We start from the raw sequence: 26,302 nt of genomic DNA, 5'->3' as shown, positions 1-26,302 counted from the left end.
AAGTGAAAGCTGTTTTATATAACCTTGGGGCTCTGTGGCACATTAGTAATGTCCCTACCTCTGAGTTCAAGTCCCATCTGCTCCAGATGTGTGTCTGGACTGTAGATTAAAAATATCTATAACCTTTTCTGATGTCCGATCTGGCTTCATCAGCCATTTACTAATTGTCCTTGTATTTAAGAACTGTAAATGGGATGTGAGCAATCTCCGAGCGTTTCCTGAGCTGTTCCATTTACCAGTGCGATCTTTGAGCTTGACTGTAAAATCTAACTTCTCACTCCAGCAGCGTACAGGGGGAGTACTGTGCTCTTAGGCATGCTGTCTTATGGATAAGACATTAAACTGAGGCTTTGTCTGCTGTCTCAGGTGGCTGGGACAGATTCTTCACCAGAATTCAAAGTAGAAATGGTGTTCTGTCCCTCAAACAACATGATTAAAATACATTGCCCAAATTACAATGAATGGATAATGTGGTACATGTTTGATTTGGCTTGCTTTAGGCTGTGTTGAGATTGTGGAAGGCAATATAAAAATCCTACATTTTGACAGTGATCTACCTTCAAGTAGAGCTTCATGTGCTACGAGATATCTGGTCATCATGAAAAGTGTTATATAAATAACATTTTTTTTCTCAGATGATCAGATTAAAGCAAAAGGCCAGTGACAAAGAGGGCTATTTTTTGTTTTGCTGGTTTCTTTTACTGCTAAGTATACTTGGAGCTTTAGAAAAAAAATCAGTAAGTTGCATCTTTCTTTTGTATTGTTGGACACTAACAGGAGTCCAGAGCTTCTGGTCTGTTTGCGGCAGAGTAATGCTTACTTAGAAGATATCTAGAAACAAAGTTTCCACTCTTTTGCACCTGAATATCGCACTATACATAGATAAAAAGGCTTTGAACTTTCACAGCACCTTTGGTGACCTTAGGCTATCCCAAGTTGTGTTACAACCAATGAAGTACTTTCAAAATGGAATGCAGGAAACAGTGCGTGCATGTGCACAGCAAGCTCCCACAATGGGCCATGAGCTGAATTTCTATGTTAGCTGAGGGGTATAATGTCAGGAGACCGAGGTTAACTCCTTTGCCTTCAGAATAGTTCCACAGGCAGACATCGCAATAGTTAATTGTCTCACCCCAAAGATTTGAGTTGCTGGAATCTGTCTGCAGCTGCTCAGTTTGGTTTGCAAGATATATGCCCAAGTCTAACTCATTTCAGAAACTAGCCCATATTAAACACAGCTTGAAGCAGATTAGTGCTTGTCCTGTTACTGCCTGCTATTTTGTGTTAATGCATGACTAACCATCAATAACACTGTAGGAAATCTGTTTAATTAACTGGGTGAAAGGGGAAAGAATATGATTTGTGTTAGTAGTAATAATTAAATTGATCAAATGCCTTTTAAGTTATTTTTTCATAATTGTGGTTTACCACATCTTAAAATCTCTCCTAATGTGAGAGCTTGTGCCAACATCAGCTATGTCTCTGTTGGCAGCAGTTTATCTCTGAGTTAGAAAATTGTACAGTTGAGATGTTAATCAATGTGGAGGTAAAGGTTCCATGATGCTGCTTTGATGTAAGTTGAAGGAATCAATGTTGATGTGATGGAAAGTATTTATCCCTTAACCAAGATAACTACAATAATTTAACTGGTCATTGTCACATTGCTGTTTGTGGGACCTTGCTTTGTCCAAATCAGTTGCTATGTTTCCTCTATTACTATTCTTCACCACTTAACATGATCCAGAGTTTCTCCTCTAATGTTGATGAGATGTGGGATTTTATCCTGACCAGGTTTAGGTTGACATGGGCTTTGGTAATATTTAAGGACAGGCTGAGTCTCATGTCTGAAGAATTGACCAGACTGAGAGTGGCTTTCTAATCATATGCAGTAAGCAACAACATTGCAGATGCCCTATATGGCAGGTCATGCCTGTCCGCAATGGCCACTTTAATTGTGGTATGGAGGTAATAGAGGTCAAAGCATTCTCCATCTCTGGTATATGTTGAGCACTTGCCATATGCTGGCTGAAATCTCTTGACAAGTCACCCATCAATGAGAAGATCTATCACCAGATCAGATCAGCCAAAGTTTGAAAACAAAGACCTCTAAATTCGAATTATTTAAGTTATCTAGAATTATTTTGCCAATGCATATTAAAAGAGCAGAGTCGTAAATTACTTTGTTTCCTGTGAGGATTTAGGTCCTCTGCAGCAGTTTACTTGAAACATGAACAAAATTAAGAAATTTTCTGATGTTTGAAGAGGGATGAAGCAAGTGATCAGTCAATTCTGTGTTTAATAAGTGTGATTTTAGCAGACCATTTGAGTTTAATTGCTGCTTACCAGTACAAATGTGGCTTGGAGGTATGAAAAGAAGACATGTGCAGGTTCAGCTGTTAAGTGCAATTCTTGTGGACAGATGTACATAGCCTCCGTGCATGTATTCTTGTGCACTGGAGGGAATGAAATATACTGACTGACCCATGGTTCAGAATGGCACATGGGCAGTGGAAGAGGGTGCATAGTTGCTTCGAAATAGCACCGGATAATCTGATGGTGGCAATCCAGAGGGACTGAGGGATGGGAAGGCGCTAGGAGTCCATCTTGTTCTCCCATCTTTCTTCTCCTTCTCTGCATGTGCTGCTCACCCTTGCCCTATCTCACCTTCCCATTCCTCATCTGAAGTGAACCCCTAGAAAGATTGCTACAATTGAGTCCTGACGAGTAAGGTGGAGTAGATGCAGTTTTCAGTGAATTTCTCATCAACGTGTTGGTAATTTTTGTGCTGTCTTGACAAACTGCCTGAAAAGTCTCCCAAAGTGCCTCAAAAGTTGTCTTTAAAACTCTAGCAGCTAGTCAACAGTTTACGCTGTGTGTGCCTTGAAATAGTATCCAAACACCTCAAGCAATAACTTACTTATGCCTGAGCAACTGGTCATTTTTATGTCGAGACATTAGCTGAAGCACTAGACACCAAAACATTGTGGTGCCTCTTCAATGCTCACTAGTCGAAAGTTTAATCATTACTTGGATCCTTAATGATCCTATAGATGTCAGTTTGTAGTTCACACTTTAACATCAAAATGACTTCTTGCTCTAAAATCCGTTTAGACCAGTGTTGTTCCTCAATATCCCATTGTGACTGTCATTTTTAATGTCTATCATATTTGGAGAAAGTCACTATCTATAACTCTGGCATGGATTTCAGTGTAGAGGGTTACGATGTCTAAATTTAAAAGCACTCTTACTTATGTCTCTACCACTCTCTTCATTGTTATGCTATTTGGCTGCCTTCCAAAAGGTACATTATAATAAGTGTGTATTTATATATAGAATAGATCATTCTCCATGCTATGCATGAAATAGAGGCAAACACAGAATAAGCCCTCAGTAAATAGTTTTAGTAGTTCATATCACTCAATATTGGAGAAAGCTTAGGTTTTATTAAAAAGGTCAAGTGTTTTGTTTGTCGAACTCAGACCTAAAGGTTTCATCAAACTAAGTGTTGCACGCAGAACCTCAAGCATCCCCACTCTCCTTATCAAAGATTACTGGACTGATGTTGCATTTTTGAAATTGTCTTCACCTCTGCTGAATGTTTTGCAAATTTTGCCATACCTGTTTTGTCCAAGAAATTTAGCTTAATGGGCTTGTTGCATTGACAGTACACAGTGGTTTCCGTAGTTATCTGTGACCTTGAACTGTGAAGGGAGGAGCTGGTCATGGTTTATGCTTCTGATCATTGTGGATGTGGGGCAGCAGGGTGGCTCAGTGGTTAGCACTGCTGCCTCACGGCACCAGGGATCCAGGTTTGATTCCCTCCTCGGGCGACAGTCTGTGTGGAGTTTGTACATTCTCCTTGTGTCTGCATGGATTTCCTTGATCGGCCATGAGAAATTGCCCATAGTGCCTAGGGATATGTGTAGCTTAGATGGATTAGACAAGGGAAATGTAGGGTTACAGTGAATAAGGTTGGGGTGGGGGGGAGGGAAATGAGTCTGGGTGAGATGTTCTTTGGAGGCTTGGTGTGGACTTGATGGGCGAATGGCCTGCTTCCACACTATATGGGCTGGTGCTTGGTTGAGATGTCCCAAGTACTTGAGTTACCTTCAACGTCTATATTCGTACAAAAGCATCGGTCAGTTGTGTCATGATGCAGAGGACAGGCAAGAGGACGGGAGCCTGAAATCAGCAGCAAAACAGAAATTAATCTTTTAGTGTGTCAGCACTACATTTTTTCTTTCTTGTGGTACAGTGTGGTTAGAATGACATCAGTGTGGCCAAATTTTGTTGCTATTCACAATTTAACAGATTATTGGCTCGTAAATTAGACACAAAAGAACACAGAGCAGCCCTGGGGAAGATCTACAGTACACAGATCGACTGCAGTGATTGCATCTAACATGGTGGACTGATGTCAGAATTCTGCCATTTGACTCACCTACTCAAATCTTATAGTGAGTATAGTTATGATGGAAGTTTATGGGTGGATTGCCTGCTCACCACAATTATGATTTTAACCCAGCGGCGATGTCGAATCTTACATTGTTCACAATGTTTCTTTTTAATGCATGTCATTTGTTTTTCAAATTAATGACTTAAAACCCTTTTCATCTTTGTACTGTCAAAAGAGTGAAATTTAGACTGAATAGATCCAAGTTGCTGTTTCTATATAATGTCAAGAATATGAATGATAATCTGATAACTAGTTTTATTCCTTGTCCTGGTTGTTGCAATATTCAACTGATGAGAATGAATGATTGTATTTAATCATTTAGAAAATAAAATCACTAAGTATTTCGACCATCGAATGTATGTTTCAAAATAACGCTGAAATGTTGACCCTGCAATCCATGTTTTCAATAGGCCTCCCTCACTGGGTAACAGAAGAGCATCTTTGTTCCCAAAGGTCAGGGGCATCTTGGAAGCTACTGAGCAAAGCCAACTGAAAAAGAGGGCAACATTTGGAGACAATAATCCTGAGGTGCTTTTGAGCACCGTTTGAGGATTGTGGCCTTTGACATGAACTAGGAGTATATCTTCAGCCATATTAGAATACAGTGATGCCCAGGAAGAAAGACACTAAGACACATGCCTCTTACCCCTTTGAGGACTCCAACATGCGTTAAAGGACCATGATTAATTTATTCTTCTACCTGTTCTTGATAATTTCACCTTGTGTGATAGTTGCTACTTGCGTCTCAGTGATTGAAAATATTTCCCAAATAATCTGGTTTTCCATTTTAAGAAACATGGTTCGTACTTGCCAATTTTCAACACCCTGACCTTATTATCGGAGTTTTCAAAAACTTCAGCCCAAACATCTGGTGTATCTTTTGCAAATTCCCTCATGACTATCTTTGAATGGAAATTATTATCAGTTAGAGGCATACAGCACAGATGGAGGCCATTTGGCCAGGCATTTCTATACTAGCTGCTTGGAGGCTCTAACCAATGGGTCATCGACCTAAAATGTTGATCCTGTTTCTCCGTCCATAGTTTTAGCTTGTCCTGTTGAGCATTTTCAGTTTCTTTTTGGGTTTCCAACATTTATGGTATTTTGCTTTAGTCTCCAAATAGCCTGCAATTCTTCTATTGTTCAAGTCCGTATCCAATTCCCCCCAATTGGGGGTGGGGGGAATGAATTCAAATGTGCATCCACCACCCTTTTTAGGCAGTGCACTGCAGTTCTTATATTCTCAAAAGGAAGCCTCCTCCCCATCTGTGGAGCATCCTGCACGGCCCCAAAGTGCTGTACAGCCAATGGACAAAGACCAATTTCTTGCATTTCTTCAAAAGAATGCATTGGGATCTTTTTAGTTTTGCCTGGGATTGCTGAAGGGGCTTCTGGTTAGCATCCAAAATACAGTAGCTTCAGAGGTTCACAGTCTGTGCTGCTTTGGGATCTCAGCCTGGATTATCTGTTCAAATCTCCGAGGCCAGACCTTTGAGATCAGTTTTGTGCAAACTGACCTCTGCAAAAACTTCAGCCTGACTAAGACCATACTAACTGTGCTCTTATAATGATTTGATTTGATTTATTGTCACGCGTACCTAAGTACAGTGGAAAGCTTTGTTTACGAGCAGTACAGGCAGATCATTGTAAGCAAATACATATACATCAAAGGGTGAAAAGAAAACTTGGACAGAGGCATACAGATTACATTGCACGTGTAAGATCAACATTAGCAAGATCAGCATTCTCTGAAGTTAGAGAGTCCATTTATCAGCCTAAAAACAGCAGGGAAGAAACTGCTCCTGAACCTGTTGCTGCATGTGCTGACGCTTCTGTATCTTCTGCCTGATGGAAGAGGTTGTAGGAAAGCATGACCCAGGTGTGATGGGTCATTGATGATGTTGCCAGCCTTTCTGCTGCAATGAGCCATGTAGATGGAGTCCATGAATGGGAGGTTGGCTTCTATGATAGTCTGGGCTGTGTGCACTACCTTCTGCAGTGTCTTACCATCCTGGGCAGAGCAGTTGCTGTACCAGGACATTATGCGCCTGGACAGTGTGCTTTCTCTGGTGCATCTGTAGAATTTGCTGAGGATCCTTGTGGACATGCTGAATTTCCTGAGCTGCCTGAGGAAAAGGAGGCATTGTTGTGCCTTCTTGACCGTTGCATCTACGTGAGAAGTCCAGGACAGGTTGTTGGATATCATCACTCTTAGGAACTTGATGCTGTCAACCCTCTCAACCTCCGCTTCATTGATGTAGATGGGGACGTGTTCCCCTCCTTTCTCTCTGAAGTCAATGATCAGTTCTTTAATTTTGTCGACATTGAGAGAGAGGTTATTACCATTGCGCCATGCCACCAAGCCCTCTATCTTCTTTCTGTATTCTGACTCTTCATTGTTTGATATCCATCCTACCCACAGCAAACTTGTAGATGGTGTTCATTTGGAATTTGGGTGCACAGTTGTGGGGTTATGGGGAGTACAGTAGGGGGCTTCAAAATCATCCTTTTGGGAAGATCCAATATTGAGTGATATTGTGGAGGAGGTGCAGTCGTCACTGATGGTGGTCTGTAGATCAAAAAGCTGAGCATCCAGTTATAGAGAGCAGAGCCAAGACCTGCATCTGGGAGTTTTGAGATCAATCTGGAGGGGATACTGGTGTTGAAGGTGGAGCTGTAGTTGATGAGTAGGAGTCTGGTGTAGGTGTCCTTGTTGTTCAGTTATTCCAGGGATGAGTGCAAGGTAGGGATATGGCAGGCCATGACCAGCCTTTCGAAACACTTCATGATTATGAAGGTCAGAGCCACTGGGCAGTAGTCATTAAGGCACGTTGCACGTGCTTTCTTAGGTGCGGGGATGATGGTGGCCTTCTTGAAGCAGGTGGGGATTTTGGATTGGAGGAGCGAGAGGTTGAAGATTTCAGTGAATACCTCCGCCAGCTGGTCTGCACAGGACCTGAGTGCTTGGCTGAAGATACCATCCAGGCCCGTCGTTTTCCTTGGGTTGACTGCCAGGAAGACATCTGTTGGGGCAGGTGGCACTGCGCCACTGGCATTCTGCTCAAACCGAGCATAGGAAGTGTTGAGCGTATCAGGGAGGGATGTGTCTTTGTTATGTCGCTGTGCTTCATTTTGTATCCCATAATGCTAATCAATGAATTCAAATGCTAATTTTTACATTATAAGGCCATAAGGAATAAAAACAGGAGTAGGCCATCTGGCTCCTCCATCATTCAATAGGCTTATGGCTGACCCGGCATTTCTAGCATCCACTTTACTGCCCTTTCCCTTGCTTCCCCAATTGACAAGAAATCTTCCCCCACAACTCTCTGTGGCAAGGAGTTCCAAAGGGACTCAACCCTCTGGTTCTAGACTGTCCCATGAGGAGAAGCATCCTCTCAATATTTACCCTCTCAAGCCCCTGAAGGAACTCCATAGATTTCAATGTGATCACCTCTCATTCTTTGAAATTCCAATGAGTAGCAGCTAAACATTGTTCCTAAGAGAGTCCCTCCATTCCAAGGGTCATTCCAGTGAGCCTGCTCTGAACAGCCTCCAAGGAAATGATGACCTTTCTAAACCAGGGGGCCAAAATTGATCACATTACTCTCGTGTGGTCTCGCCAGCATCGTGTCCAATTGCAGTAAGACTCCTCTACTCTTATACGCCAAACCCCTTGAAATAAGGGCCACCATTCCATTTGCCTTCCTGATTACCTGCTGTACCTTTGTCTACTCCACTTCCTACCTCCCTCTCTGCTGTTGGTCATAACTCCACCATGACAATCCTCCGACAGTAGCACTCATTTATTAGTAAAACACTTCATTTTAATTTTTTAGTGCAGCTATTTGTTTAGTCCTATTTTCTCTTGTTATAATTATGAAAAGTTTCTAGTGATAGCAATTTTCTTAATGGAGATCCCATAATTGTGCAGGTGTACACTTTGAACCCTTTGAAGGAATTGAGAATGCAGAAGCTCGTCACACAAAGATTTGGAAGTTTAGAATGTTCTATTTGTCGGAAATTTGTCAGGAAAAACCTGACATCTTGAAGGACTGGGTAATTACTTGACATTTTTCAGCCCAAGCCTGGAGGTTGTTCAGGTTTTGCTGCGGATAGGCACGCATGACCTCATTATCTGAAGATTTGCAAATGGAGTTGAATATGATCCCATCGTCGCTCTGTGCCCGACCTTGGACAAGGAATGGGCATTGATGAAAACCGAAGATCGTTGGTGTTCCAACTCTCCCTGAGGAGCGCCTGCAGCAGTGTTCTGAGCTTAAAATATTTAGTGAAGGCCAGTCTTCAAACCCCGTGTGACTGTATTCACTGAAGAGTCTTCCTGCTACATTCTGCTGAGACGATTTGATGCCATATTTGTCAAATGCTGCTGTCAAGGGCAGTCACTCAAATCTCAAATTCAACTCTCTTTCCCTCCTTAACCCCACCCCAGTGTTGGGAAACAGTTTTACTGAGTTCTGATGTTATCCAAACTAGCATCAGTGAGCAAAATATTGGTGAATAACTGCTGCTTGACAGCACTGTTGAGGACTCGTGTTGCTTAAGAGCAGACTGATGGAGTAATATTTAATTGGATTCAATCTGTCCTGTGACTTAGAGACCAAGGACATAATGTGGATAATTCTCTCCATTGCTGGGTAGTTTGCTACAAATGGAATAATTTGAGGGAGGTGCAGTTCATTTTAAAGCATACGTCTCCAAGGCTGTACCTTGGATGTTCTTGGTATCCATAGACTTTGCTGTATGCATTGCATTCGGCCAGTGGACAAAATGGGATAAATCAGCTCACCTGCAGGCTTTGGTGTTCATCCTGGAAGGAGATCTACAATTCTGTTGGCTACGTTTTCTGAGTTTAGTCCAGACAGTTAATTTTTTAAGTCGAGCTAAAATTTGCTATTCCAAGTGGCTTTTGTCTTGACTTTTATTCTTTTTTTTCCTTTCCTTGTGGTGAGCTGAGTTATGTTGTGATTACTGTTTCCTGATGCAGCCCTATTTGGAGGCCACTCACTTGTTCTTCTACATTACTACAAGCCAGGACAACTTGATGTGCCATTCGAGAAAGGTCTAATATGGAATTGAGAACACTTAAGGTGCCACCTTTATTCTGATAAAACCTGAAGATGTCTTGGGGCAGGGATTTACACGTTAATCAATCGAAACCTGCAACTCCGTTCCAACTGATTAAAGACTTAGTAGCCTTCTGGGTTTGTTCAATACATTCGCATAAATTGTACAACCCTTTGATCTTTCGCTACAAATTCTGTGACAGATGTATTCTCTCTCACTAGCTGCCTGAGGAAGGAGTGGGCACTCCGAAAGCTTGCGGTTTCAGATAAACCTGTTGGACCATAACACAGCATCATGTGATTTTTAACTTTTTCCACTCCAGTCCAGCACTGGCACCTCCACACGATGTATCTTCTGTCTGCATGATCTCTTTTTTTAAATTAAAGGAATGATTAAATAGTTTAAAAAGATTTTTGTTTTGGGAATCTGTGTCTATTGATTGGAATCCATTTCAAAACCAAGCAAAAACACATTGCTGGAAAAATTCAGCTGGTCTGGCTGCATCTGTGGAGAGAAAACAGCATTAATGTTTCATGCCCAGTGGCTCATCTTTCGAGTATATTTCCACATTTCCAAATCTCACTTCTGCCTAATGGACCAATCTCAAAGTTAATATGTGAGGGTATAAACCTCTACTGTACTGTGTTGCAATATTTCTATATTTGCATCTCGAGACAGGGCACAGCCAAAAACTAAACAAGTATTTTGCGTCTGTCTTTACTGTTGAGGTCGATGCCACCTACGCCCATGTGATGGAAGAGGAGACTGTATTATGGGAAGGGTTCAGAATTGACAGGGAAGGGCTGTTGGACAGGATGTGGGTACTTGAAGTTGACAAGGCACTGAGATCAGATATTGAAGGAATTTGCAGAAGACTGGCCATAATCTTTCATTCTTTCCTGGGCTCTGGAAAGATTCCAGAAAACCGAACGATTGTAAACATCAAACCCAAATTCAAAGTAAAGGTCAGAAAGATAATCCCGGAAATTACAGGCCGGTTTAGTTTTACTTGAGCGTCAGGGAAGCTTATAGAAACAACTTCGGGATAGATTTAGGAATCACATGGAAGTAACTGGATTGATTAGGGAAAGATGGTTTCTAGGTTTCTACAAGGGCAGTCATATTTAACGAACTTGCAGGAGTTTCTCGATGACATTCAAGCTTCAGAGGGCAGAAGTTTCAACTGGTTTACAAAACAAGTAAGTGCAAGGTGAGAAAAGTCTTTTTGACATGACGAGTGTTTTGAGTCCAGAAGACACTGCCTCGAAATATAGTCAAGGCATAACAGCAATCTAGGTTTGTTCAGTATACCGTTTTAATTGCATGATACTGTGATCTTTTGCTATAAATTCTGTCTTATGATTCTGCTCTACTAGTTACCTGATAAAGGAGCAGTGCTCCACAAGCTAGTGCTTCCAAATAAACCTGTTGGACTATAACCTGGTGTCGTGTGATTTTTAACTTTGGAAATGTAATGGAGCCAGGTTGTGTTGATGTATTTTAAAGCTTGTTAGATGATATTTAAGTAGAAACAAGGTGTATGGACATGAGAAAAAGACAGTGATGTTCATTTCGAAAGCTGGTACAGACACAATTGGGTTGTGTGGCCTCATTCTGCGCCAATGTGTTCGTGATTCTGCCGTTTTCACAAAGATACAGGCACGCTGTCGAAGTTCAGACTGCTGGTCTTTTCTAAAAAGCAAAATTCACTTTGAGGTGACGGCAATAATAATAAATGCAGTGAAAGCTCCTAAAACGGCTCAGACAGACTGAGATTACAGCAGTTTGCTGATTCTGTGATTACAGGGTAAAAGGGTAATTGAGTTTAACTTTACAAATAGATTTGCTTGGAAGAGATATAGCACAGCTTTAAGTGGAGTCTTGACCCCAATTTTCTTACCAAAGCAAAATCTCTCTCTCCTTCTCAGAAATAGCCTGATCAAATCAAATAGCCCTAAGTAAATCAGTGTAGCCATATATGTCGTTAAATTAATATATCGGTCAAAGATTAATTCTCCTATCCAGGTTCCTGGACATGACTAGTACTGTAAGAATGTACTAACTACAGTTAGAAATAAGGTAGCTTGCACATACAATCGCAATCCATTTTTCTGTTCAAATGCATTGGGAGTGAGAAAAATCTGCGGGTCAGTACATTAGAAGACGGAGTGGGAACCACCAGAGTAGAGGAAAGTTGCAGTGAAAGTTTGAGAGGACTGAAATGATCAGTGAGCAGTTCTTAACAAGGGCCAGAGTTTGTATAGGCGGGATTTGGGGGATCTGACGGGGACAATGATGGCCCGGTTGAGTTGCTAAAATATGAGATTGAGTGAGATTTTGACAGTGGAGTCAAAGGTTATGGATTGGTAAGACAAGAAAGTGAAGTTGAGACTTTAGCTAGAACGGCCATGAATGGCCCGAAGTGTCGAAAGATTTTAGAGTTAGAATGCCGACTGTGTGGAAACAGGCCCTTCGGCTCAACAAGTCTACACCAACCTTTTGAAGGGTATCCTACCCTTTCCCTGACTAGTGAACCTAACCCTAAACACTATGGGCAATTTAGCATGGCCAATTCAACTTTGGATTGTGGGAGGAAACTGGAGCACCCAGAGGAAACCCACGCAGACACAGGGAGGATGTGCAAACTCGACACAGACAGTCACCCGAGGCTGGAATTGAACCTGGGTCCCTAGTGCTCTGAGGCAGCAGTGCTAACCACTGAGCCACCATGCCCACTGTCCGGCTTTGTCCTGCTTCTCGGCCTGATTTCCCCTGAGGTGAGGGCCGATGTGATGGGTATACAGGGGAGGGTGGGCTCAGTGACAGCTCAACGATGAAAACTTGGCTTTATGTTTTTATTTTTGGTTTTATCCAAGTGAGCTGCCAGAGAGAGGATGAAATTAAGCGTGAAAATTACAGTGGGCTAACAGAATGAGATGGATTGATTTCTTCCAAGTGGAGAAATAACCAAAGTCTTTTCCCCAGAGTGGAGGAATCCAAAACTTGAAAGCATAGGTTTAAGGTGAGAGTGGATAGAATTCAAAGAGACCTGAGGGGCAACTTTTTCACACAGAGGGTGGTACGTGTATGGAATAAGCTGCCAGAGGAAGTGGTGGAGGCTGGTACAATTATAACATTTGAAAGGCATCTGGATGGGTATATGAATAGGAAAGGTTTAGAGGGATATGGGCCAAATGTGGGCAAGTGAGACTAAGTTAATTTAGGATATCTGGTCGGCATGGACCAGTTGGACCAAAGAGTCTGCTAGGCAGCGTGGTCAATTGGAGAAGGTCAAAGAAAGGTTGAAACGGACTGGTAAAGCTGGGTGTCATTGTTATAATTACAGAAACTGAGCCCATGTCTGTAGATAATGTTTGGGTATAATATGGTAATCTGCTACTCTGGGTTGGTATCAAGTAGATGCCTAGACTGGGTGTCCAGACCTTGTACTGCTCCAGTTTACAGTTGGCTGCATCATGAATGTTTGGGTTGGAGACTGTCACAGGCTCATCTTTGTTAGCAATGTTTGCTACAGGAGAAAAAAAGAGATCAAATTAAATAAACAACCCAAAATACATGTCCTGCCTGGAGCTTCCCAAAGGCCATGGATAATTTGTGTAATGTCTGGAAGTAGAATACTGGCCCTATTCACACCAAGTCTAAAAGGCATGCCCGAGAGTCTTTTTGAGGTGCAAGTCAGGAGTGTGATGGAATTCTCTTCTTTCTTGGATGTGAGTAGCTCCAACAACTCTTGGAATTCAATACTGTACAGATCAAAGCAGCTGCTTGATTGGCACTGGATACACAGCCATAAACATTCACTTCCTCCACCATTGGCACACAGTGACGCCATTGCGACTTTGATAGTACTGACTGAAATTGTGACTTCTGCTGGCTACAAGGTTAAGGGCAGTAAGAAATTGGGAACCTCGCTATTTGTGAGTGTCCCGCTGAGCCCCGCACCATCCTGCCTTGGAATTCTATCAATATTCCTTAACCATTATCATCTCAAAAACGTGGAGCTCCTTTCCTGACAGAAAAACTGGACACAGGAAGAGGTCATTTGACCTTATTGAACTTGCTCTGTGATTCATATTGACTGGTCCCCTATCTCAATGCCATATTTCTGCTTTCTCCCAACACCCCTTGATGTTTTTAATATCTAAAAATCTCTCCGTCTTTCCTGAATGTTATCAGTGATTTGGCCTCCATAGCCTCTAAGGTGGAGAATTGCTGAGATTCACTACCTTTTGAGTGAAGAAATATTTCCTCATCTCAGTCCTAAATTGTATACCCCGTAACCTGAAACAGTGTTCCCTGGTTCTAAACTTGCCAATCAGGTAGAACCTCTTCCCTGTATCTAGTCTATCCAACTCTTAGAAGTCTATTTGTTTCAATCAGATTGAAATCTGAATCTCATTGTTCTAAATTCTGGTGAAAATGCACCCAACTAAGCCAGTCTCTCCTCCCAGACAGTTTTGTCATCAGGTAATGAACTTCTGCTGCACTCTCTCAATGGCAAGTATATTCTCTCTTGGATACGAAGATCAAACTGCATGTGACACACCAGGTGTGGTCTCATCACAGTCCTGTATAACTAAAGTAAGATATCTCTCCTTCTGAGCTCTAGTTCTCTTGCAATGAAGGCCAATATATCACTTGCCTTCCTAATTGTTGAATGCACCTACCTGTCTATTTTTATCGACAGTACAAGCACGCCCAGGAATCTCCAACATTCACCCTTCCTAATATATATTGATTAAATAATCTCCTTTCTGCTTGTCATGCCTAAAGGTAGAACTTCAAATACCCATTCATTGAAATACCCTGTCTGTCAAACCAATTCTCAATGAATATTACCCATGTGCTTTAACTTTGCCCACTAATCTCCGAAGATGAACCTTATCAAAAGCCTTCTGCAAAACCACATCCACTGAGTTTCCCTTAGCTATTCTACAAGTTACATCCTCAAAAATCTCCAGGAGATTTGGTCAGCATGATTTGTCTTTCATAAACTCATGGTAGCTTTGTCTAATACTGTTTAGTATTTTCCAAATGTTCTGATGTCACATCTTTTATAATAGATGAGCATTTTTCCTCACTACTGATGTTAAGCTAACCAGTCTGCAATTCTCTCCTTTTCTCTTTCCCTCCCTGTTGAAATAATAGAGTACATTTGTCTCTCTCCAATCTGTAGAATCTACTCTAGAGGCTGTGCAAGTCTGGAAATACATCTGGTATTTTCAGGGCAACTTCCTTTTGTACTTTGCAATGTAGATTATTAGGGCCTGGTGATTTGTTAGCCTGTAACCTCATTAATTTCCCAAGCGCCATTTTCTTACTAATTATTCCCTTTAATTTCACCCTCTCATGAGTCGCTTGGTTCCCTCCTATTTCTGGGAGAGTATTTTTCTGTCCTCTTCTGTGAAGACAGTATCAAATTCTTTGTGCCTAGCTGTGTGAAAGACCTGGGTTCAATTCTAGCCCCAGCGACTGAGTGTACATTCTCCTCGTGTCTGCGTGGGTTTCCTCCGCGTGCTACGGTTTCTTCCCACAGCCCAAAGGTAAGCAGGTCAGTTGGATTGGCCATGCTAAGTTGCCCATAATGTCCAGCCATGTGCAAACTAGGTGGATTAGCCATGGGAAATGTGGGGTTATGGGGATAGGCTAAGGGGGATTGACCTGGGTGGGATGTTCTTTGGAGTGTTGGTGTGGACTTGATGGACTGAATGGCCTGCTTCCACATTTGGTATTCTATGGCTGTAAGGACCCTGCATTTGCCTTTACTAATCCTTTTCTCTTCACATATTTTTAATGTTCCCTGCAAGTTTACTCTCAACAGCATTATGGGTGTACGCTTTGCTCATGGGTTTCATAGCAACTCACCTTCCATTTTTCTCAAGGGTCTGAGGGATGGCCATGAAATGTTGGTCTTAACTGTGATCGTCTCATCAAGTGAATGGATAGATCAATAAACACATTTGCTCTGGGCCAGTAAATGATGATGAGCACGATCCAAAACCCACTCCCAACTGAAGACAGAAGAAGCCATTGTCCCTAGAATGAGGATCGTTGCTATGGTATATTAGGAAAGATAAAATCTCCACAGGGTGCATTAAGGCTCATGTTCTACAGTTTAGACTTGGTCATGGGCACCTGAGAAGGGGATGCAGCCCTGGCAACCTTGGCAAAGCTTTCCCCAATGACACAAGCTCCCCACAAAAATAGCAAAGGGGATGGGGTTTAAGGTATGAATTGCTGAAAATTAAGAACTACTCAAGTGGAAGTTCAAATAAACAACCAGTTTAGAAGTGGGTTAATTCGAAAAATTATTGACCTCTACCTGAAAGCATTACCCTCAAACATCTTCACCCTGAGCTGTGTCTCGGCTACATGGGGAATTAAACTTGGGCTAAATCAGAGCTGGGGAACCTTTTCATGTTGGAAGGCCGCATTATGTTAGTTGTAATCGAATAAGGCCGCATCCAAGAAACTTCAATTATATATTCTTCAAAGTTCACATTATTTTGCAAAAATCTAACTACTATGTACTAACTAACTAAAAAAAAGAAAAAAATATGTTAATTTTAAAGTTAACTAACCTTTTTATGATTTTGTTGTGACTGCCTTTTGTAGGAAAGCATTTGAATATTTGGTTGCAGCATGCAGGTCTGCAGTTTTAGCTGATCCTCTAGATAGTATCCGTCATTTGTGACCTTAAGGGGGTCTTGATTTTGGTTAAGTAGGAGAATGTAGATTCGCAGCAATAAGTGGTTGAAAAGCAAGAAAGCATTTTTCGTGTATGTTGTCGAAGGCATGAGTATTCTATTGCATTTTTCCATATTTCAATTGGATCTTTCTTAGCATCAAATAAAGACTTTAAAATGTCATCTTCTGAGAGCTCAATCAAAAATTTGGATTCATTCAAAAGGCCACACACGATGGCCTAGAAGGCCACATACGACCTTAAGGCCACAGGTTCCCCACCCCTGGACTAAATCTTTATTACTGAGGGCAAATCGAGGACATGGGACCCAGAGTGAGCATCTTGCTCAGTTTCCTCAGTGTCATCAGAAGAGTTGATTATGTATAGATTTAATCTGATTGTGTTTAGTTTTCATCTATTGGTAAGGTGAACTGTGAAGAATTTAATTCTGTACGATTGGAATTTGTTTTATTCGGGATCTGGGTTATGGAATGGACCTGCCTTACCACTTCTATTGGAAAACAGCAATCTGAGAAGGGTGGTGTGGTGGCTCAGTGGTTAGCACTGCTGCCACACAGTGCCAGGGACCTGGGTTTAATTGCAGCCTCTGGTGACTGTTTGTTTGTGTGGAGTTTGCACATTCTCCCCGTGTCTGTGTGGGTTTCCTCTGGGTGCTCCGGTTTCCTCCCACAATCCAAAAATATGCAGGTTAGGTGAATTGGCTATGCTAAATTGCCCATAGTATTCAGGGATGTGTAAGTTAGGTGCACTAGTCAGGGGTAGGTTAATGGGTCTGGGTGGGTTACTCTTCAGAGGGTCGATGGGGACTTGTTGGGCCAAATGCATGGTCTAGAATGCTACATGACTGAAAAGGAAGGCATGTCTTACTCTATTTTTAGTTGCTGGGTGTGTGTTTCAGGAGCTTGCTATTTTAAACTGCTGCTTTTCCATCTTTGTTCTCGTATGTGATGTGTTGCAGTTTAGGAACAGCTTGGATGCTCTACACAAAAAAAGGTCTGAAAAATAATTACTGCACATTAATTGGGCTCTAATGTCCTGACCTAGCTACCACATATTAGTAATTATTCTTGTGAGGAACAAGCAAATACTGTTAGCAAATTCATTTTACTGGTTGATTATGCCAGAGGCTTAATGGAGCCTTAAAAATTATTCATACATTTTCAATAATAATTTTGTGGATTTTGACAATCTGAAGACAAAAACGAAAGACTCTTATTGATACAGTACCTAGAGCAACAACATGCTGCCCCCAATCACATAGCCAATTAAGCCCTTTTGTAACGTGGCAATTGTTGTGATGTAGGATGCACAGCAACTTTCTCCCACCAACAGTGATATGACAATATAAGCAGCTAATCTGTATTGTGTGATTATTATTTGAGGAATAGTATTGGTCAGGATATGGGGAGGGGAAGTAACTGACGTCCTGATTTGCAGTACCAGCTTCGATTTCTGCTGCCAAGTGTCTTGAATCCATGAAGCCATGGCTGACATTCCATATCTATTCTCAGGTTCTTTATTACCCAGATGTTTAGAATTTTAGAAATCCAGGTGTCTAGAAATAGAAAAGCTATTTAGGAAACACTTTTCACAATCTCAGGATATCCCAAAGCTCCTCTTAGCAATTGAATTCCTACCGGCATGGCACTCATCCACAGATTCAATCAATAAGTACATCGACCTGGACCCAATATACCGGCCACTACAGCGGACAGCTGGAACTGACAACCGGAAGCGGCAGGGACAGACCACTATAAATGCTGGAGGAAACATCACAGAAACAGTTCACAGGAGGCTCCCAAGCACTGAGGATGTCACCTAGACAGGGGACGAAACGTCTGCAACACAAATTCCTAGCTCGGCGAACACAACCACAACATTGAATTACAAACTCTCCATCTCCTTACTCACTCTGTCTCTTTCTCTCTCTCTCCTCTCTCTCTCTCTCACACACACACACACCTCTCTCTCTGTTGCCTTGATCTCTCTCTCTTTTTCTTGCCTTAATCTCTCTCTCCTACTCTGTGTTGCCTTTCTCTTTCTCTTTCCCTTGCTCCCCTCCCACCTGTCTCGCTCTCTCTCGCTCTGTGTTGCCTTTTTCTCTCGCTATGTTGCCTTTCTCTCTCTCTCTCTCTCTCTCTTTCTCTCTCCCTCCCTCTCTATCTGTCTCTCTCTGTCTTGCTCTCTGTTGCCTTTTTCTCTCCCTGCCTCTCTCTGTTGCCTTTCTCTCTCTCTCTCTGTCTATGCTGCCTTTCTCTCTCTCTCCTTGTCTCTCTCTCTTGCCTCTCTCTCTCTCTCTCAATTATAGAAAATGTGGTAATCATTGTGCACGCTGCAAGATCCCACAAATGTTGATCTCCTGACCTGTGGCTCTGGGTGTGACTACTGCTGAACTGTGGCCACCCGTCTAAAATAACCCAATAAGGGAATTTTCATGTTAAAATTAGTGACAGAATCCTGCAGAGCAAGCTTTAATGGTACCCTGGAATTCTAAAGTTTTAACTGAGCCACCTCCCCACTTCCCTTTCTAACCCAGATACCAAGGCAATAATGTAATTTGTTCTGCTTGGGAGTTGCCTTATTCCCAAACCCACGCTGAATTTCTTTCTGTCTTGCTTTATAGGAAAGTGAGGAAGATTCTCCAAGTGAAGGAATTTATGTTTCCAAAGTTATGGAGAAAGGGCCTGCTGACAGAGCAGATGGACTGGAAGTTCATGACAGGATCATTGAGGTAAGGCAGGAGGAGGTGTGGTGACATGAATCAATGCCTGCTCTTCCCCTTTCATGGCTGAATGCATTCCATTTTTCCTCTAAAGGAGACAGTGTGCTTCCATGTCATCTCTCTTGAGCTGGACGTATGCAACACTTTAGAATTTGAGTGAAGCCGTAGTAAAGATTTGTTCGGTTGAGATTTTGTCTAATTGGCGCGATTCCAGCGAGTAATGGTGATGCAAACCAGGAGAGACTGCAGCTTTGTTGCCTGCCCTCTGCCCAGTTCCCTGATTTCAAGCAGGATTTCTGCCATTGGCATCAATGCCCCCTGTGGTTTGGGGAAAAGGGGAGGCTGTGCAGCGGCTGTGGCAACATCAGAATTGATTTGCGTTTTCACATTGCCAATTGCCATTGCATAACACTGCTTGTGAATGCCAGGTGAGAGCCAGGCTTCAGTAAGGTTGGGATAGCAGTTCTCTTGGTTGGATGGTGATGGGGATGGTGTGACTGTTGTGGCCCTGAGGTTAGACCAGTCCAAAGCAATTTATTTTTATTTGAACAGCCATTTCACAGTGTTTTGTTGCAGTAGGCAATTTGTTATTCCTCAAAAGCATTTTGATTGCCTCTGGGACCTTTTTGTCAAATTGCGCTCCCAGGACATCATCTTGCTCTGTATGTGGTTTGCATCATCCTCACTTGACTCTTCTTAACCATTACTACTCCATTTGCTAAAGGACATGTAGAAATGCTTGCGTTGAATTGGTATGCATTTTACCAAATGTGTGTGAAAGATTGTTTTTTCCCTCTCTTTGCTGCTTCTGTAGAGACCTTGAGCAGCTTTGAATTACCTGGGGATGGTGTAGCTGTGGTCCTGAGTAAAGCTCACTGTCCCTATATTTTGTGGGGGGAAATCTTGTGTTGCACATGCCAGAGTTGGTTGGCTTACTTGTCTCATCAGATTACTTACAATGATGACTTATGATGACGTGTATCGTGCAGAACTCTGTTTGACTAGGTAGAGAGGATTTAGAATACACGTTTTCTTTTAATGTAAGGATCTGTTTGCCACCCTTGCAGTGCTTATATGAACACAATATTAAGGCTGTTATTAACCGTGAAAAGTTGTGCTTTGCTTCTTACTTTGTCTGTGTCATTCCTGGTATCACAACATACCCGTTTATTCAGTTTGCATCAAAATGGTTTTTTGTGACTGATGTCCTGTTGATTATTTTGAATGTGCCCAATATTAAGCTGATTCTGTAAATTCCAAATTCAAATTATACTTAATTGGACAGTTTATTTCTGTGACGTTGAGATATGTCTCATTAACATAGTATTGTTATTGGGATTTGTAACAGTATTTCTAAGATACCACCATGCTGCTTGATGTCAGCAAGTGCAGCCTTTGTGGATACGTGTCTGGAAGAAAATATCCACGCTTCAAGTCTGGTGAAGAAATTCCCGAATATTTTCATTTGTTGGGTATAGTTCCTCTCTCCCCTTGTACTGTATAGACCTTGCCACTTAGAGACAAAAATAAACTTAGTTTGAAGGAGAATTATGTACATGCTTCTCTTTCTTTTAAACCTCGGCATTAGCTAATATATGTACTTTGGGGCCTTTATAAACCTGCTGATACGGTACATTGTATTGTTTTGATAAAGATGTAATTTTCCTGACTGGGAGATCTACAGGAAGATGGACGATGTGGGGAAGGGGTGCATGATGGGGGAATTCACTGGGTGGGCAAGCAGCAGACCATGATGAGACTTCTTGCTTAGCTGACACTACTCTAAGAAGCCATTCCAAGTCACTCAGCCGTTGATTTGAATGGCTGCCTTTTTTGAATTTGCCATGATTCATAATTCTTGTGATTAATAGATGTGATGTCACCATTGGCCATTCACCACTGCTAAACTAATGATGTCATCATAAACCATCCATCTGGTGTTGCTAGGCTACTGACATGAAAGGCTGCTCTGTTTGGATTAGTTCTGGATGTTACCCCTGTGATAAATATACTGCATGTCAGAATAAGTGGAAGTGCTGAGGTGGGGAGAGGCTGTTGCCATTATTTTCTTTCTGAAATTTGACTTGTTAGAATGTGAGGCGAGTAGGAGAATATTCCTTTCTGGTTTTGACATTGGCAGATTAACCAAAGCCTTCATCAGAATTGCACATAAATTAGAACAGATTTGGCTCCCACATTGTTGCTGTCCATTTACTCAAACTATCAATATAGCTATGTGTTTCTGCCAATGTTGGTCTTGGACACCAGTGTAATAACGCACATTAAGAATAACATTAGGTGAGGCGGAAGCTAAAGAACAGAAATAATTCCTTCAAACTAAGATACTGAGTCAGAACTCTGTTTATTCCCTATTTCAGTGAGCTTCTGGAGTTTGTAGTGTGGAACAACCTTGATTAAATAGGACTTTCTGCCTAGATTATGGACTTCCTACAATGAAGTATGAACTGAAAACTATCTGAATCCAATTTTACTCTGATTGTCGCCTGTACATTGTTGATCCAACAGCAGCTTCTTTCAAACTCATTGCCGTGTTCCTGCAGAAGCCTGCTTGAAGCACAGAGGCAGCTAATGAGAAATGGTACTCGGAAGTTATGGGTGGAAAAAATTCCAACATAACTGTACAAATACTTGACAGAATCAGTGCTCCGCAATGTATTAAGGAGATGTTGTGTTCTTATGCTGGCAGGAAGCAGGAGCTCAGCTGTATTCCCAGAAGGAATCCCCCCTTGGAGATGGTGAAGGGTCTAGCTTGTTGTGTTTTGTTAGTGGAATTTTCAGTCTTGCAGCTGCTGGCCAGCTGTGACCCCTAATGCCGGCTGCAAAGAGTTGAGCTACTATTAATTTCAATCCCCTTCGACTTTACCCCATCATTGCTCATACATGCAGCTTCTGTTGGTTGTATCTATGGAGCAGGCTGATTGTTTAGCACCAGATAGTTGATGTCAAGCCTTTGGTTCTGTTGGGCTCAGAGCTGTTGGGTGTAAAATGAGTCACTACCTTTCTTTTTAATCTATTTAAGGATGCTATCCAATGGCCCTGTGCTTAAAGACCCTACAGGGTGCAATACTGAGCCACAAGTAATGTGTAGAGTAAAAACATGATTGAGTCTAATTCTCAGCATTAGTAGCATTTGCCAGACTTTCATGTGGTAACTTCACTTGGGGCATGCCTGTACCTTCAGGAGAAGACAAGGGAGCATACTAATCTCGCTTTGGTAGTGAGCTGTTGTCGTTGATGTGACTCCGCTGAGTTCAACGATGTCTCAGCGAGGTTTTGAGTCTTCTCAACTGTGGTGAGCCACAAGAGGGCACCACCAAGCAAGTGTGGGCAAGGATGAGCGGGTTCCATCACCAATACGGCTAAGGTGAGGATGCAGATGCTGGAGATCAGAGTCAAGATTAGAGTGGTGCTGGAAAAGCACAGCATGTCAGGTAGCACCACTCTAATCTTGACCTTCATCACCAATTCCACTACCGTTGTGGCCAGCTTCACCTGTCAGTGCCTCTGGGAACGGATTATCCATCTTTTTGCCCAAGAGTTACATGGAGATTGGCTCAAGGAAACAAGCTATTTCAGACCAGTTAGTCTATGCCAATAGTGGCTCAGAGAGGGGAGCAGAACAAACATTTCTAATGACTTTTACCCACTGTGGTGTCGTCCCTCCACTCATTTTCTTTTCTGCAGAGGTGAATGGATATTGAAGGTGTGAATAATGGTATATTTTTGCATCCTGAATGAGTTAAGAGATAAAGGGTTGAGTTAGAGTCTACATCAGCCATGAGAATATTGACAGGCTTGAAGGACTGCTATTTTGTACTTTTGTGTAGTCAGAGGGAGGGTTAAGTACTGAACATTAAAAGCGGGACAAGAGCTATAATTGGCACCACATGACATACATGAAGCTGAATTACTTCAATAATTACTGTACAGAATTTATAGAACAGGAACTGACCATTCAAATCAACATATTTGCTCAACACATTCCAAAGTTATAGGATTTCATTTTCATCCCATTCTGTCACACCTGATGCCAGAGACACAGAATGTATCAACAAGAATAATAGACTTGTTGGTATTTCAACAAGAAATAGTCTTTTCTTTGTAAGCATTGTACGGGAGATAAATTTGAATTTGTGGGAAGGTGCTGTCATCTGTCTAATATAGAAAACACTGTACACATAATCCTTATTTGATTCTAATTATAATTTTCCTTGAAGAGTGGTTAACCCCAGATGTGAGTTGCATTATGAATTACACTGTGTTGGAAAATCCTCAGATTTTTTTCCAATGAAATTGAACCGGTGTACATGTATTTGAGAATCTCTGACGACTGGAAGTGATCTGAACTGAATTCTGATTGTTCTGATTCCAAGGCAGGCATTACTCCGCCAGTGTAAGAAATTGGAGGAATCTCGCAACATAATTTATGGTTGGAATGTCACCACTAGTTTTCAGGAGTTATGGGAGCTTTTGCCAATATGGGCTGGTGTGGTTGATATCAATACAAGCTTCCACCAGGCCTGTTCCCCATGTCCATAACCTCACCAGCATGGCTCGTCACCAGCTTATCCAGTGACAGCCTGAACAAGACTGAGTCAGTCCTCAGTCCGAGCCAGGAATGGTTGGAAAAAGGGGCTCCTGGTATGCGAATTGAAACTCTGTCGGACCCACTAATCCTGCTAATTGTTCAGACATTTGTGCTATGCTGTGTGAGTTGTGATGTCAGGCAAGGCTATGTTTAGGTACGGATGGGATGCTTTCACAGCGAAATGGCTCGTTAATGGTCACCAGGTTCACGCCTGGTTTGCACCATTTGGAGCATAAGCCTTGAACTGTGTCTCAACAAGGCATTGATGCTTCTAGAGGTTGCAGGGAAAAGGATGTTCAAACCATTTTAGTATTTACTGATGTTAAAAAGTAAATTGACTACTTGTTAAACAGCTACTGATTGACACGAGAAAAATATTATTGTCAAATCTCTCTCTGTCTCTTTCTTTGTCTGAGTTTCTCTCACTTTCTCTTACACACACACACACACACACACACACACACACACACACACACACACACACACACACACAGTCTCTGTGTGTCTCGATCTCTCTCTCTCTCTGTCTGTCCGTCTCTTTTAAAGTAGTCTGATGATGTGCATTTCTTGTCAGATATGACAAACATTGTCTGAAAATCTGGGAGTAATACTTCTGCAGAGGTTGAAATGTCATGTTCCTAACACGGCAAAAACTTGCATACCCTTCCTACTGCAATTTAAAGAATAAAAAACCGGCCGAGTAACAGAAGCTGACAAATGCATAACTGCCAAAGACTTGTAAAAGCAATCAATCCTCACTCAAGGTCTGGAGAATCAATCAGTAATTCCACAAAAAATAGCCAAACTAAGAGCTAAACATGTGTTTCAAATATTTTATTCTTTCCGCTCTTTTTATGCTCATAGCATGGAGAGTACGGAGTAAAATAAGTTTTTTTTTGAAGATAGGGTAATTAGCCTTAACTGTTATAAATTTTACTTACACATATTTGGGTCATTCTTTTTAATGTTGAATCTATGAAGAACTTAATTTATATCAAAAGCCAGGATTTAAAGTGGGTGTTTTTGACCCAGCACCCTGCACTCCATTGATTTCGGGGAAATGGCATAAGCTATGAAAATTTCCAATTGTTCAACAGTGTGGAAGTGGGTTGCCTGCGAACGGGGAGAATATGTCGGATAGTGGTTGTGATATGGAAAGAATTTTGAGTTTTCTTTGGAACTGTACCCAGGTGAAGTCAAGTCCCAGAATGAACTGTTCGGCAAATATTCACATTGAACAGTGGAGAATGTCGTAGTTTGGATTGACAGCATTAACTTGGAAAAGTAGCCAGGCAGAGCAACCTCTTGTCGTTAAGCAATTCTTCATTTTGCAAAATGAACAAACTGAATTTTTAAAAGTTTCTCCAGTGTGGGATGCCATTGTGTGTTTTGTTAGCGATAAGTGTAAAAGAAATCAAGTAATCATACCTGTATTGTCGCTGTGCTCCAATTTGTAAGGAAGTTTTTTTGATCAAAAGTGTTTTGACCTGTTATTTTCCTGTGCCAATTGTTCCCATTCCCCTGCACTGCTACTTACCCTCCTACCTTGATTGTATTTAACTCGCTCCTCTTTGTAAATTTGCTCTCAAGTTCCAAATGAGTACTTGCCTTGGTCCCCAAACAAATGCTCACCACCCCATTCTGAAATACTCTTGATCCCAAATCCATGAACATTCCTAACCCTTCATTCCACTATCGCACTTACTGACTCTTCAGTACTCTTGCCTCTTCTCCAAATATTCTGCACTCTCCAAATTTTCACTATTAATCCTATCAAATGACTGACCACTTGACAAAATTCCTGATGCCCCTGTCACTCTGTTTTGTGTTGGTGTGTAACGTATATATGTCGAAGAATGCAGTGCTGGAAAAGTACAGCCACTCAATCTCCTGATGAAGGGCTTATGCTCAACGTCAGTTCTTCTGCTCCTTGGATGCTGCCTGACCAGCTGTGCTTTTTCAGCACCACACTCTCGACTCTGATCTCCAGCATCTGCAGTCCTCAATTTCTCCCTGTAATGTAGAAATAAAACACACATACCACGGGCAGCATAGTGGCTCAGTGATTAACAATGTTGCCTCTCAGCGCCAGGGGCCTGGATTCAATTCCAGCTGTGACTGGCTGTCTGTGTGAAGTTTGTACATTCTCCCCAGGTCTGCATGGGTTTCCTCTGGGTGCTCCAGTTTCCTCCTATAGTCCAAAGATGTGCAAGTTGGTTGGATCAGCCATGCTAAATTGCACATAGTGTCCAGAGGTGTGCAGGTTAGGTGGATTAACTATGGGAAATGCAGGGTTACAAGGATAGGGTAGGGCGTGGGTCTGGGTGGGATGCTCTTTGGAGGGGCAGTGTGGACCCGGTGGGTCAAATTGCCAATTTCCAACACAATATGTCTGTGGGGCTCTGAAGTGAAAACGTATCGAGCTGATGACGATTTGAGTCCCAAATAGGTTTCAAGGAGATTCTTGAAGGATGAGTGGGAGGGGTTTGATGAGGGATTTTGAAGTTTGCCAACAAATGGTGAGGTTGAAGGAAGGAGATTGGACAGGTCAATTCTTACATATCAACTGTCTTGTCTTGAACATCCAATGTTCTTGCCAAAAGGAGATTCACTTCATATTGAAGAGCTTTCATTTCTCACAAACAATACCACTCGAGATGAATAAGTATTTTATTCATTTCCTGTGTTCGTGCGTGTGTG

At 41.9% G+C, this 26,302-nt stretch overlaps 1 protein-coding gene and 1 pseudogene across 2 annotated transcripts in view; one reads left to right on the top strand and one right to left on the bottom strand.

The window, feature by feature from the left end:
- The window catches only part of LOC122559501 (PDZ domain-containing RING finger protein 4), a 487,868-nt gene that overhangs the window by 12,217 nt on the left and 449,349 nt on the right, over positions 1–26,302 (top strand). Inside the window, exon 3 of one of the 2 annotated variants that reach the window (XM_043709044.2) lies at positions 18,895–19,002. The exons of the other annotated variant lie outside the window; for it this stretch is intronic. Within the exon in view, the coding sequence (XP_043564979.2) occupies positions 18,895–19,002 (108 nt within the window). The remainder of the gene's footprint in view (positions 1–18,894; positions 19,003–26,302) is intronic. 2 annotated transcript variants of the gene reach the window in all.
- On the bottom strand, positions 6,227–15,437 carry LOC148146795 (uncharacterized; annotated as a pseudogene).

This window comes from Chiloscyllium plagiosum, unplaced genomic scaffold (genome assembly GCF_037043375.1).
Source record: "Chiloscyllium plagiosum isolate Xiang-an unplaced genomic scaffold, Cpla_swu_hap1 HiC_scaffold_19, whole genome shotgun sequence".
NCBI lineage: Eukaryota > Metazoa > Chordata > Chondrichthyes > Orectolobiformes > Hemiscylliidae > Chiloscyllium > Chiloscyllium plagiosum.
Note: the sequence above shows the minus strand (reverse complement) of the source record. Positions and strands in the feature narration are given on the sequence as shown.